Source organism: Rattus norvegicus, chromosome 17, assembly GCF_036323735.1.
Source record: "Rattus norvegicus strain BN/NHsdMcwi chromosome 17, GRCr8, whole genome shotgun sequence".
Taxonomy (NCBI): Eukaryota; Metazoa; Chordata; class Mammalia; order Rodentia; family Muridae; genus Rattus; species Rattus norvegicus.
Window position 1 is genome coordinate 271475 of NC_086035.1, and position 12168 is coordinate 283642.

General features: G+C 39.3%; 1 protein-coding gene across 1 annotated transcript in view; it reads left to right on the top strand.

The window, feature by feature from the left end:
• The first annotated feature begins 1662 nt into the window (after positions 1–1662).
• The window catches only part of Cntnap3 (contactin associated protein family member 3), a 188097-nt gene continuing 177591 nt past the window's right edge, over positions 1663–12168 (top strand). The window contains exon 1 of the mRNA NM_001402217.1: positions 1663–1894. Coding sequence (NP_001389146.1) covers positions 1798–1894 — 97 coding nt within the window. The 5' untranslated portion in view covers positions 1663–1797. The remainder of the gene's footprint in view (positions 1895–12168) is intronic.

Consider the following 12168-nt stretch of genomic DNA (forward strand, 5'->3'; position numbering starts at 1 on the left):
CCCTCAGGCCTGTCCTCGCTGGAAGATTCCTTCAGTATCTCCTTATACTGTGAAGCTCGAGACACACTGATCTTTATAAATCTTGGTTTTCACTATGGGGGAAAAAGGAGATTTCTGGAGGTCCTGGTCCTACCTACTTCACATACCACTAAGAGATGACATAAAAAACAGAATGGCAGTGTAAAATATGGAGCAAAACTCCACTGAATTACTGAAAGTGCAGGCTGCATACATTTGTGTAAGCAAAAATCGGAAACTATTAACATGTTGTGGTTTTACTTTTGTTCAGTGTAGGGAATGGGTTCCGTTTTCTTAATTTCTCTCTCTCAGGGCAATTAATCAATCCAGAATCTACATCTTGGGGCTGGAGAGATGGCTCAGTGGTTAAGAGCCCGGACTGCTCTTTCAGAGGTTCTGAGTTCAATTCCCAGCAACCGCATGTTTGATCACAAGCATCTGCAATGGGATCCGATGCCCTCTTCTGGTGTGTCTGAAGACAGCGACAGTGTACTCACATATGTAAAATAAATAATTCTTTAGAAAAATCTTCATCTTCAGAAACCTTCCTTAGTGAAAGAGGAATGACTTGCATAGTTCTTGTGAAAAAGTAGCTTAGTAAAACCAATAAACCAAGAGTGGCTTAAGATGCTGCTTATATTATTGAGACATTAAAATTAACTTTAAGGAAGTCTTTTGGGAGTATTTTCAAAACTGTTTTCCTAAGACAGAAAGTAGATACAGCTATTAATTCTCCAGGATAACCCATTTGTGGAACCTTGTGATTCCAATTACTGGGAGCCTGTCCTGTGAATTTAGGATTTAGAGGAGAGATTTCCTTCCCTTCCCAGGGAAACAGGAGACTGAACCACTACAAGCCACTGCCCAGGGCTTAGACTTCTTTATCTGCAATTCCGTTTACCTTATTGAAGGACCACACCAAGATGAAGATAGTAAGGTGTCTGCCTCAAGGTGAAAACTTCAAGAGATTCTTAAAAATCTGGATTAATAACGTTTTAATGCATTGTTGGCAAAGATTAAACTTAATGGAAAGAAGGCACAAGGGCCAGTGCTTAGGCATTAAACAAAACAAAAACCCTGTTAAAGACAGTCTTTGATTAGGACAACTCAGTCTCATCAGCCTTGCCTACCAGCACCCTGACCCCTGAGCTTTCAGATAGTGTGTGTGAGCTTCCGTATGCATCCATCTATAGAGTGCTTTCTGGCCCATCATTTTTGAGATGAAACAGAGCAGAGTTTTCCCTAGATGCAACTCCCTGCAGTCGGTCACCAAGGTGATAACACCTGGCCTTTGCAAACAGCTGCCCTGGTATGGCAGTGGGGGGTCCACAAAATGAGTCAGGTGGTTCTCAAAGCCCAGAGCCTACACCCAGGTGAGAGAGGCAGCTGCATGTATGAGCTTGAGGAGAGCTACAAAGACTGTGGGCATAGGCTCCTATCTCCTCTCAGACTAGCATTTGATATCTGCCACCTTGGGGTCTTAAGTTGGGAGAACCAGGGCTTAAACCTCTGGGACAGGAAGGGAGCCACATAGCCTGGAGCTGAGAGACTCTCGTCGCAAGGTGGCGTTCCCTACACACGCAGCGCGGGAACCGGAGTGTGTGTGTGTGCAGCTGGAGCAGAAGCTCTGGCTTCTGCGTGGCCAGAGGGGGGCTGGCAGCCCATGAGTTATGGGAGGAAAGCCGGCAAGCAGTGAGGACTGACAGAAGCCAGGCAGGACACTGGGGCCACCCAAGCGGCTGCTGCTCTCTTTAGATTTTCCGGGAGCCCAAAGTGATCATGGCCTGGGTCAAAGGAGCATTCCTGGATGTGTTGCTGCTTTTGCTGCTGCTGCTGTCTGCTCAGACCCTGCCCCTGGTAGCAGCGGGAGATTCACGTAAGTACAGCAAAATGCTTAAAACTTGCTCTAGGCTATCTGGAAAACTTCGCATTTAATTCCTGGTCTAATTTGGACCCAAATAGCAGAGCGTAGGTCTGGGGAAAATAAAGAACCTTTCAAATAAAACCCTATTCAGTTGCAACCTGAAAAACTAAAATTTATTTACAATAGACTTTCATCTTCTGTGAGGGTCTAAAATACATAATGTGTATTTGAATTTATTTATATCTCTGAATAACCATTAAGGGAGTGAATATTTCATAAAAACAGAAAGAACAGTGTTATTAGGAATTAATTGGCTAACACTATCATTTATTCCCTTTGAGGATTGAAACGATTTCCAGGAATTAAGTCCATGGGAGAAATGACTGGCAGGCATTACATCATCCTGCATCCGTTTATCTTCTACCAGTGTACAGAAGACCTTGGCAGCTTCAGGGTTAAGATGCTAATTAACTCTTAAACACTGCAGGGACAGAGCACCTATAGACTAGCCTAAATTTTATAGGCCAAATTTGGCACCCTGCTCAAATTGCTCAGGGAAAAAACCGTGTGGGTATTCCCTTCACAGAACAGTTTGTTTCTATTAGTAAAAATTATTGTTTAAAGACAAAACTTTGCTAGTCATTCTCTACATGCCAACATTTACATTTAAAAGTTTTGTCATTGAGTACTGTGTTTCTGGTTTGGCAAAAATCTAGTATGCTTTTATTTGTAGAATGGTCAGTATTCTAGTGGAATAATGATATTCCAGATATTCCAGAAAAAAACCCAATACTTTTACTTTTATCTTTCATGAAAATGTAAAAATATGCCTCAATTAAAATTCTACTGATTTAATTCAGCTATGAGTTTAGAATTTTAAAAATATATTCCTCCTTGAATTAAAAACAACTTTTTAAAAGTAAGTTTTTTTTCTTTGACAGTCCCATGCATGCATTTAATGCACTGTGGCTCCTCTCCCCAAAGAGACCTTACCTGATATCCTAACAATGACCCCACACCCCACCCACCCCTTTCCTATTGGCCCCTTTCCCAGATTCATCACTTTTGATTTGTTTTTGCCACCCATTTAGTTTAATTAAGACCATCGCCACCTGATTGGAACTATTCATACTTTTCCTACTCTCAGAATTCACTCCTTTTAGACCAAATCTCATTGAATCAGCTAATAAAAACTAGTTGTCATATTTAAAAATACAGATCACTGAAGGGCAGGACCCCTTGAAGGCAGCCCTCAGGGTTCACCTCAACCTCCTTTATGAAGTCTGCCATACTCCAGAGTTCATGCCCAGAATCCTCTAGCTGGGGTAATGCCCGCATATGATAGTACAGTCCCTGCATTAAACACCTATTCGCATGCCTTTCTCATCCAATGGTCTTATTAATTTACAAAATTTATCCCACCTTTGTATAAATTTCAAAAAAGTTAAAAGTTCAATTTTGTTTCATAGGAAGGCTTTGTTAATAAAATGCAATTAGAACCAAATTTTATGGGTTCTATGACAGGACCTGTGAAGAAGAATGAAGTGTTCGTAAGGGGGAAAAGACCATAATAGTCAACTAGTAAAACACATAACGATAAATTGCTAGACATCACTTCTACTATTTGATAAAGAGCTTCAAAAGTCTTGACTTGCTTGAGAAAAAGAGAACAGAGGCAAGGAGGCCCTAGCACCACCTTATCCGGTTTTGTTCCACAGTTGAGATTGCTTCTCACTTGCAGGGTTGGTCGTGTTGACAATACTTTACTTAGAATCCACTGGAGGATTAATAAGTCAACAGAAGGGCTGGAGAGATGGCTCAGCGTTTAAGAGTACTGACTGCTCTTCCAGAGGTCCTGAGTTCAATTCCCAGCAACTACATGGTGGCTTACAACCATCTGTGATGAGATCCAATGCCTTTTTCTCATGTGTCTGAAGACAGCTATGGTGTACTCACATACATAGAAATAAATAAATCTTAGAAGGAGGAAGAAGAGGAGGAAGAGGAGGAGGAGGAAGAAGAGGAGGAGGAGGAGGAAGAGGAGGAGGAGGAAGAGGAGGAGGAGAAGAAGAAGAAGAAGAAGAAGAAGAAGAAGAAGAAGAAGAAGAAGAAGAAGAAGAAGAAGAAGAAGAAGAAGAAGAAGAAGAAGAAGAAGAAACCAACAGCTTCTGGGAAGGGTAGGAGGCATTTGAGATGGGCACTGGGTAAAACTGAAAACTTCAGTGCTAATGTGAGATTTTCCTTTTTGATTGACCAACTTTTAGTATTCCATATTCAATACGTATTTATCTATTCTAAATTATCTTTTAGACTGAATAATTCTTCCAGATTAAACTATATAATACCCAAATGTGAGACCATCTTGAGTACCAGTAAAAGGGGGGAAAAAGCCAATAAAAGCATTTGTAAACCTTTTTCTGTGTAAACAGCATGACTTGTTCACACTGTATTCACCTAGCTTTCCAGAACCATCCACTAGGGCACTCCAGGGCTAACGACATGAAATGGAATCATGAGAAGAGTATGCAAACATTTCTCATTTTAAGGATTCTATGCACTTTATTTAAATGTTAGTTGAACTGACAATTAAGGGGAGGAAACTTAACTTTGGAAGATATTGCCTATAGAGAACTGGTCTTATCTTCAATCTGAAGAGTCCTTTTCTTTCTTTTCTTATTTGTTGTTGTTGTTGTTGTTGTTGTTGTTGTTGTTGTTGTTGTTGTTGTTTGATCCTATTCTGAATTTTCTTGTGTCACACTCTATCTCGCTGAAGATGAAACACCTAGAGAAAACTTCATTCTTTGCACTTTATGAGAGTTCCCGATAAGAGAAAAATACTGTGTGAGTCACGCCCTTTTCTTCAGAAAGCAGATTTGTTTACGGAACTTGAAAGACAGGCTCTTAGTTAGAATTTTGTGTTTTATATGTGTGTTTCCCTTTATTCTTCATTCCTTCATTTGCTACTAGGGATTTGTAGTAAATCCTGGATCCATCTCTCCTTGCTGTGGCTATTTCTGTGCTGGTATCATTTCTCTCTTCATACCAGGACATCCTATTCAGTCGCTTCATACCTCAGAGTCAATGAAAGGTCACTTATTGCCCATAAATTATCTAAAGAACATAGAGAGAGAAATGAAAAGAATTCAGCTCTGCATGCCGAAGCTAAAATTGTATAACAAAACACTTGAGAGCACTGTACAGAGATGCTGAGTGGTAGAAAGTGTTGTAAGTCTTTTGAATGGTTTTGTGGCTTGAGACAGAGCAACTTTTCAGTGGTTTGGTTTAATCATTACTTAGCTAAACTAAATTGTTTCTTTTTTCCCCTAAATAGTTTTGTTTCTCAATATCATATGTCATTCTTGGAAAAGAAGGACAGACCAGCCACAGTACCCTGTTTAAAGAGGAACTCATTTATGACATGGTATGAGGATTCATGTCAGGAAAATTGCCCACTGTAGTATAGGAGTAATTATTTTAGTGGAGGCTTAAATTTTGACATTTTAATACTATCATTCTTAAAGTTATTTTGCTAATGACTAATAAACTTAGTTAATATTAAATGTTTGTCTTAGTTTTTTTCCTGCCATAGAAAAATGTTCAGACAAAATAAATTTAAGAGAGAAAGGGTGGGGTTTTTTTTGCCTTCTAGTTCATGGATGTAATCTCTCTGTGATGGTTTGTATGTGCTTAGCCCAGGGAGTGACACTATTTGGAGGTATGGACTGATTGGAACAGGTGTGGCCTTGTTGGAATGGGTGTGTCACTGTTGGCATGGGCTTTAATACGCTAGTCCTAGCTGCCTTGAAATCAGTATTCTGCTAGCTGCCTTCAAATGAAGATGTAGAATTCTCAGCTCTGCCTGCACCATGCCTGCCTGGATGATGTCATGTTCCTGCCTTGGTGATAATCGACTGAACCTATGAACCTGTAATCCAGCCCCAATTGAATGTTGTCCTTATAAGAGTTGCCTTGGTCATGGTATCTGTTCTCAGCAGTAAAACCCTAAGACATCCTCATAGAGAAGAAATGAAGACAGCATGGTCCCAAAGCAGATGGTCCCATTATGACCACAATCAGGGAAAGAGAGCGATTAATGCTGGTGCTCAGTTCATTTTCTCCATTTTATACATTCCAAAATTCCTACTCAGGGAATGTTCCCACCTGCAGCAGTGATAGGAACATGAGGTGGTACCCCTGGTGGTGGCCTATGTAGTCAATTGTCAGAGGTAGAGTGAGGAAAGGCGTTCTGGACTGAAGGTGAAGAATGCATCAGAAAGGAGATGCTGGGCACGATGCTAGGTTAGAGACACTTCTTCTGTGAAGATGCTGTCAGGAGCTAACGAAACTGGAACTATAGCCAACGTGACTATGATGGTTGGTTGTGGTTCAGTATAATATCTTTGTTGTAGAACATGTTCACTGAAGTGTTCAGGAGTAATGGGTATATGGGAACAGTGTTTCTGCCTTCTGTGTGATTTGACATTGTTGAAAGTGTATGCTTCTTTGGTTAAAAACACGTAAGACTAAATGTAAAGGAATCATGATACAGCAGAATTACTTCAATATCATCAAATTCAACAAATCTGGTGCTAAAGAGATATCTCAGAGGTTATGAGGGTGTTCTGCTCTTATAAAGGACCTGACTTTGGCACTCAGAATCCATATTGGGTGACCTAAAAACACTTTTAAATCCATCATTTCTAGCTTCCTTGTACGAGTGAGGCATGGTATTTGGAAACAGATTATAATATCATTGTCTTTCTGCCAAATTTGCTCTATCATTGTATAAAATGATTTCTTTTCCACTTGAAAAGTAAAGAAAGCATAAGATCATTTCTAAAATGATTTACTATATATGCTAACTATGATATGATAGCACACAAAAAGAATGTGTGAAAGACATTACTTATGACCATGGTCTAAACTGGATTTCAGTGGATGTACATTTCTAAAGAATGGAGGATTAACAGCTATAAAATTTCATGATAAAATGAATTTTCTGGTAATAAATGAGGAAGAATTTCCTAGAACAGAGCTAAAATGATTCTGTTTCTGTATTAATGTTCACCTTTATAATGACATGGAGAGTGATTGAATCTACCTAACAATTAACACTTTAAAATATTTTAATATGATAGGTATAGAATACAATATCACATGGAAAAGTAAACATTTATGTACTATTACAAAACTGTCTCTTTCCTGTGTGGATATGATTCTTGTGCTAATTTGAACTGTTTTGCACGTGGAAAATGTTTGCAGCTAATTAAGAGAGCCTTGGAGCCTCAGAAATTTTATAGCACAGCTTATTGCAAAGCCTAAGATTATTGCAAACACTGCTAAAACTTAGGAAAAGTTTTAGGTTTTCAACAGAAAAAGATGTTGTTTAGCTCTAAGAAAACTAACCAATTAACTTCCTTCTGTTCTCATTGTCTGTTAACAATTTTAGGAGCCTAAAATGATCTTGTAAAATTATGCTGAAACTATAAAAGCACTACATAGATTTTCAGATAATACTAGCAACAATGTGATAGTGATTTGCTATTTTTTATGCATAAAAGTCAGCATAAGATACTAATTAATAAAACTCGGCCTCTTAAAATTTTATTTCAGTGTGATAATGAATTATACTGAACAAACACCACTTTTTGTTTCCTACTGGAAATAAAATTTGTTAAAAAGACTGATTACGTGCATTGGTAAATCATTCTCTTGGGGTCTCTAAATGCTTTTTAAGTCTTTAAGGCACCATCTTTTCAAGGTGGTTTGCAGAACACACAGCAAAGGACACTTTTAGAAAAACAAAAATTTTCCTCCGCTCAGGGCTCCTTTCTATCATTGCAACCCACTGTATGTAGCTGACATTAGCTACTTTGTGGGAGAGAAAACAAGAAAAGAGGGGAAAGGAAAAAGCTCCCTGAATAAAGTCAGGAATCTGAAAGGGGGTGACATTATCATCAGACTACTTACTGCTGATTAGGGTATTCGGGGCCTCAAGTTCCTTGGGGCAAGTTTGATCTTTACCGACAGGATGTCTAATTTTTTCTTGTTGTTTCTTCTTTGGGTGGGACTACTTTAACAGACCACCACTAAGTCCCTAAATGACACCAACCATCAACCATGCCTATCTGTACTCTAGCATTTATGTACCCTCTGAAAAGTTTCCAGAATTCCGAACATCTCATAATTGCAGAAACTACCCACAGCTGGCAAAACTACTCCTCTGATAGAGTATGAAGCAAATCACAGTCAACTGTGGACAAAAGCAGCCTCATATCCCCATACCGGGAATGAAAACATATCCTTATAATGTTTCTGTATTTTTACAAAAGAATCCAGAATTCCCACCCTATCTGTGTGTACAGATGTCCATGCATGTCTATCTGCTATCCCCCGGGGATTTAGATGCAACAGAATTCATGTAGACAAACTGATGCCCATGGTGTTTGCTTTGCTGTGATAAATAAGGTCCTTTTCTTTTTGACCAGGAGTCCTTTACTGGTACTTAGAAAACTGACAGGCTAAGTGTTTAGCTTCTAATTAGGAAAAGTCAGCAGAGAATTTTTTTTTACACACTTGACAACAGACTTGTCTGTGAAATGATCTGCTTTGTGGATATAATCGTGACATGATATAGGAAATAGTGAGGAGCTATTGCCTATATAATATCAAATGATTTATGTAGTAAAGGACATTTGCTGTTTCAAGCATCACAGCTGATGCTATCCTGAGAAGAGGCAAGCAACTCTCCCATTCAATAGCAGGGCTGAGTCTACTGCCATACGTTTCATCCAATTTCCTTGCAGATAAAACCCTGCTATGAATTTTGCAGGTAAATGGGCGGAACTAAAAAAGATCATCCTGAGTGAGGTAACCCAGACCCAAAAGCACATGCATGATTGAAGCCTAGCATAGCTGTCCTCTGAGAGGCTCTACCAGCAGTGGATTGAGACAGATGCAGATACTCACAGCCAAGCATTGGCCTGAGGTCGGGGACCCCTATAGAGTTAGAGGAAGGATTTAAGGAACTGAGGGGATGGCAACCAACAGCATCAACTAACCCAGACCCCTGGAAGCTCTCAGAGACTGAGCCACCAACCAAAGAGCATACCTGAGCTGGTCTGAAGCCCTGGCACATATGTAGCATAGAACTGTCTTGTTTGGTCTCAGTGGGAGAGGATGCATCTAATCCTGTAGGGACTTGATGCCCCAAAGAGGGGGGATGCCATGGGGTACCCTCTCAGAGGTGAAGGGGAGGAGGATGGGGGAAGAATTCTGTGAGGGGGAACCAGGAGGGGGGGCAACATTTTGGATGTAAATAAATAAAATAATTAATAAAAATGTTTAAGAAGGAAAATTAAAAAAAAAAAACAAATCAGTCAATGTAATCCACCATATAAACGAACTGAAAGAAAGAAAACTAAAACACATAATTATCATGCCGGAAAAGCCTTTGACAAAATCCAACACTTCTTCATCACAAAACTTTTGTAAAGACCAGGGATTCAAGGGACATATCTAAACAAAATAAAGGCAATTTATAGTAAGCCCTTAGCTAACATCAAATTAAATTAAGAGAAACTCAAACCAGTTCTACCAAATCCAAAATAGTACAAAGCTATCCTTCATCCTTCTCTCTCTCTCTCTCTCTCTCTCTCTCTCTCTCTCTCTCTCTCTCTCTCTCTCTCTCCCCTCTGTCCCTAGTTAATATAGTACTTGAAGTTCTAGCTAGAGCAATAAGATGACTTAAGGAGATCAAGGAGATATAAATTGGAAGGGAAGAAGTCAAAGCATCACTATTTGCAGATGATATGTTAGTATACATATGCTTCAAGAATTCAAACACTGTTTGAAATGAAAGAGAGACAGACTGTAATTGCTGACACTCCCTTTTGTCTTCCCCAGAAATTTGTAGAATATCCACATTTTTCCACATGTCTTCTAAGCGTCTCAAACTTTCACATGTAAGTCCCAGGGATTTCCTGTTATGGTCTAGGGAATAAATCGCCATCATCTTTTTTCCTTACCTCAGAGCTACCAGTTACCACAGCAAGTTCCCTTCAGGAGGAACGTCATTTTTCATCTGTTCCTTCCCACCCGTTGCTTTATTGGCTCCCTGGGAATGAGAATGAGGTGTTTCTTCTATTTTTCAAGGCATCACTCATTTTGTGTGAAACATACTTCTACATTTTAGCGTGTGTACATGGATGAGTGTTGGGTCCTTAAATGTATTAAAGACTTTCTTGTCTCCAGTATTTAATTTGGAGGCTGTGGTGCCTGGCATTTACCATCACCAAAGTTTTCACTGAGACAGTGCCTACAGGTTCTTTGTTTTGGGAATCTGAAGACTAATTTTATAGACAGTGAAGGGTGAAGTTAAAAGAGGGCTTAAGTCAGGGAGAAAGCTTAAAGAAAGAGGATTACTGTAAAGAGAAATTAATTCTTCTTGGAAGGGTCTCAGGAGAGGGTTGTCATTTAGCTAAATGACTAGAATCTTTTTTTTATGATTTATGGTAGAAAAAGTAGAAAGAACAAAAGAGTTTCTACTGACATTGATTAATTATTTGGGTATTTCATGGGCTAAGCCAGTGGGAATTCACATGCTTTTATGTGTATATCCTCCTGGTCCAAACAAGGAGCAGCCAGTGAGAGACTGGGGAGACTGGCCTTGTTTTCTTAGAGCCCTGTCCTTCCTCTTCTCTGGTTAGCTTGGCTATTTCATACTCAGCAGCTAGTCCTCTTACTTTTCTGTCTTAGTGTTCCTGACTTCATTTTAAGCCTAATGTACCTTTTAAACCTTGCATCTGTTTGCATCCTAATGGCTTCAGGGCAGAGCTGAATTTGAGCCCTAGAGTAACAAGTGTTGAGGAATAAAGAGCAGGGTGAACCCAGGCATTATAACATAATGTAGCCTTGATCCTTAACACACAGGCTCTTTGTTCCCTTAAATAGCAACTCTGAGACTTTTTATTTATTAATAATTGTGTGGCTATGAGCTTTGGCTTGTTCTCTGACTAGCTCATAACTCAATTACCCTTTTATTCTAACCTGAGTTCAGCTACATGGCTATTTTCTTCTCCTTGTCTTCTTATGTGTCTCCTCAGTATTCTGGGTGAATCTCCCTTATTGCTATTTCCCATAATTCTCTCTATTACTGTAGGATATCCCACCTCCTATATCCTGCCTTAGCTCATTGACCATTTTCCTGCCTTAGCTCATTGGTCATTAGCTTTTCATTGACAGGTGGAGCTTATAAGAGATTCTCTCTACAAGAATTGAGGAATAAATAGCATGGGTAGAAGCACTCTAACACAAGGTTTCAGTGACATTGGATGACTAGTGTTAATTGGCTTGGGCACTTGCATTCAGTAAATGGCGATTACGCCACTCTGATTAAAGAAGGGAGTTCATCTGGGAAATGCAGGATCCAACTGTAATGTAGTGGTGGCGAACAAGAACCAAACAGAGGAAGGAAATGAGGGCTGAGACATCACATTTAACCTTCAGAACACATTCAATAAAGGTTCATTTGAAATGTTTAAGACTCTTATTTGTGTGGTCTGTGCAATGCTGTATTTTAAAATGATTTCTACTATGGTGCTTTGTAAAGTGGTTTGGGGGAACACTCAGTAATAAATAGAAGCTGTAAAAATTAGTTACCAAGGCTTAGGTAATCAAGAAAGAGGCAGCGCAAAGATAGTCAAGAGCCAGAGGTTGGGGAAGAAGGAGTGAAACACTATCTTCTGAACATGACAGGATTCCTGTACTCACAAACTCATAGCACCTGTGACTGCCTGTGTAAGACCTTCTTAAGAAAAAGTCAGCCAGTCAATCTTCCAACACAGAGAGATGGAGAAAGAGACTCAGGATCTCTATCCTTAGATGAAAAACTATTAGTAGTTGATGTCTATTGGGGGAGGGAAAGTAAGTATTCTTTAAGGGTTTGGTCCCTTGTCAATCAACTGCACTCCAGATGCATATAACAATTTTAACTCAGTGAGTTACAAAAAAATTAAAAGAGGACATAGGAGGGGGTGGAATGGACTTGGAAAGAATTACAGCAAAGAATGGGAATGAATATGGTCAAATTACATTATATACATCTGAGAAATTCTAAAGGAATTAATAAAATATTCTGTTAAAAATAATTAGTTACATAGTTAACCTAAAGACCTGGGTAGGATATTGGTGTAATCATGGTAAGACTACTGCTTATACAAGAGCAATAATTCTTGGTAATTCATGGGCTGAGGACAGAAAGCATGAGTTAAAGACGAAGGGCAGTG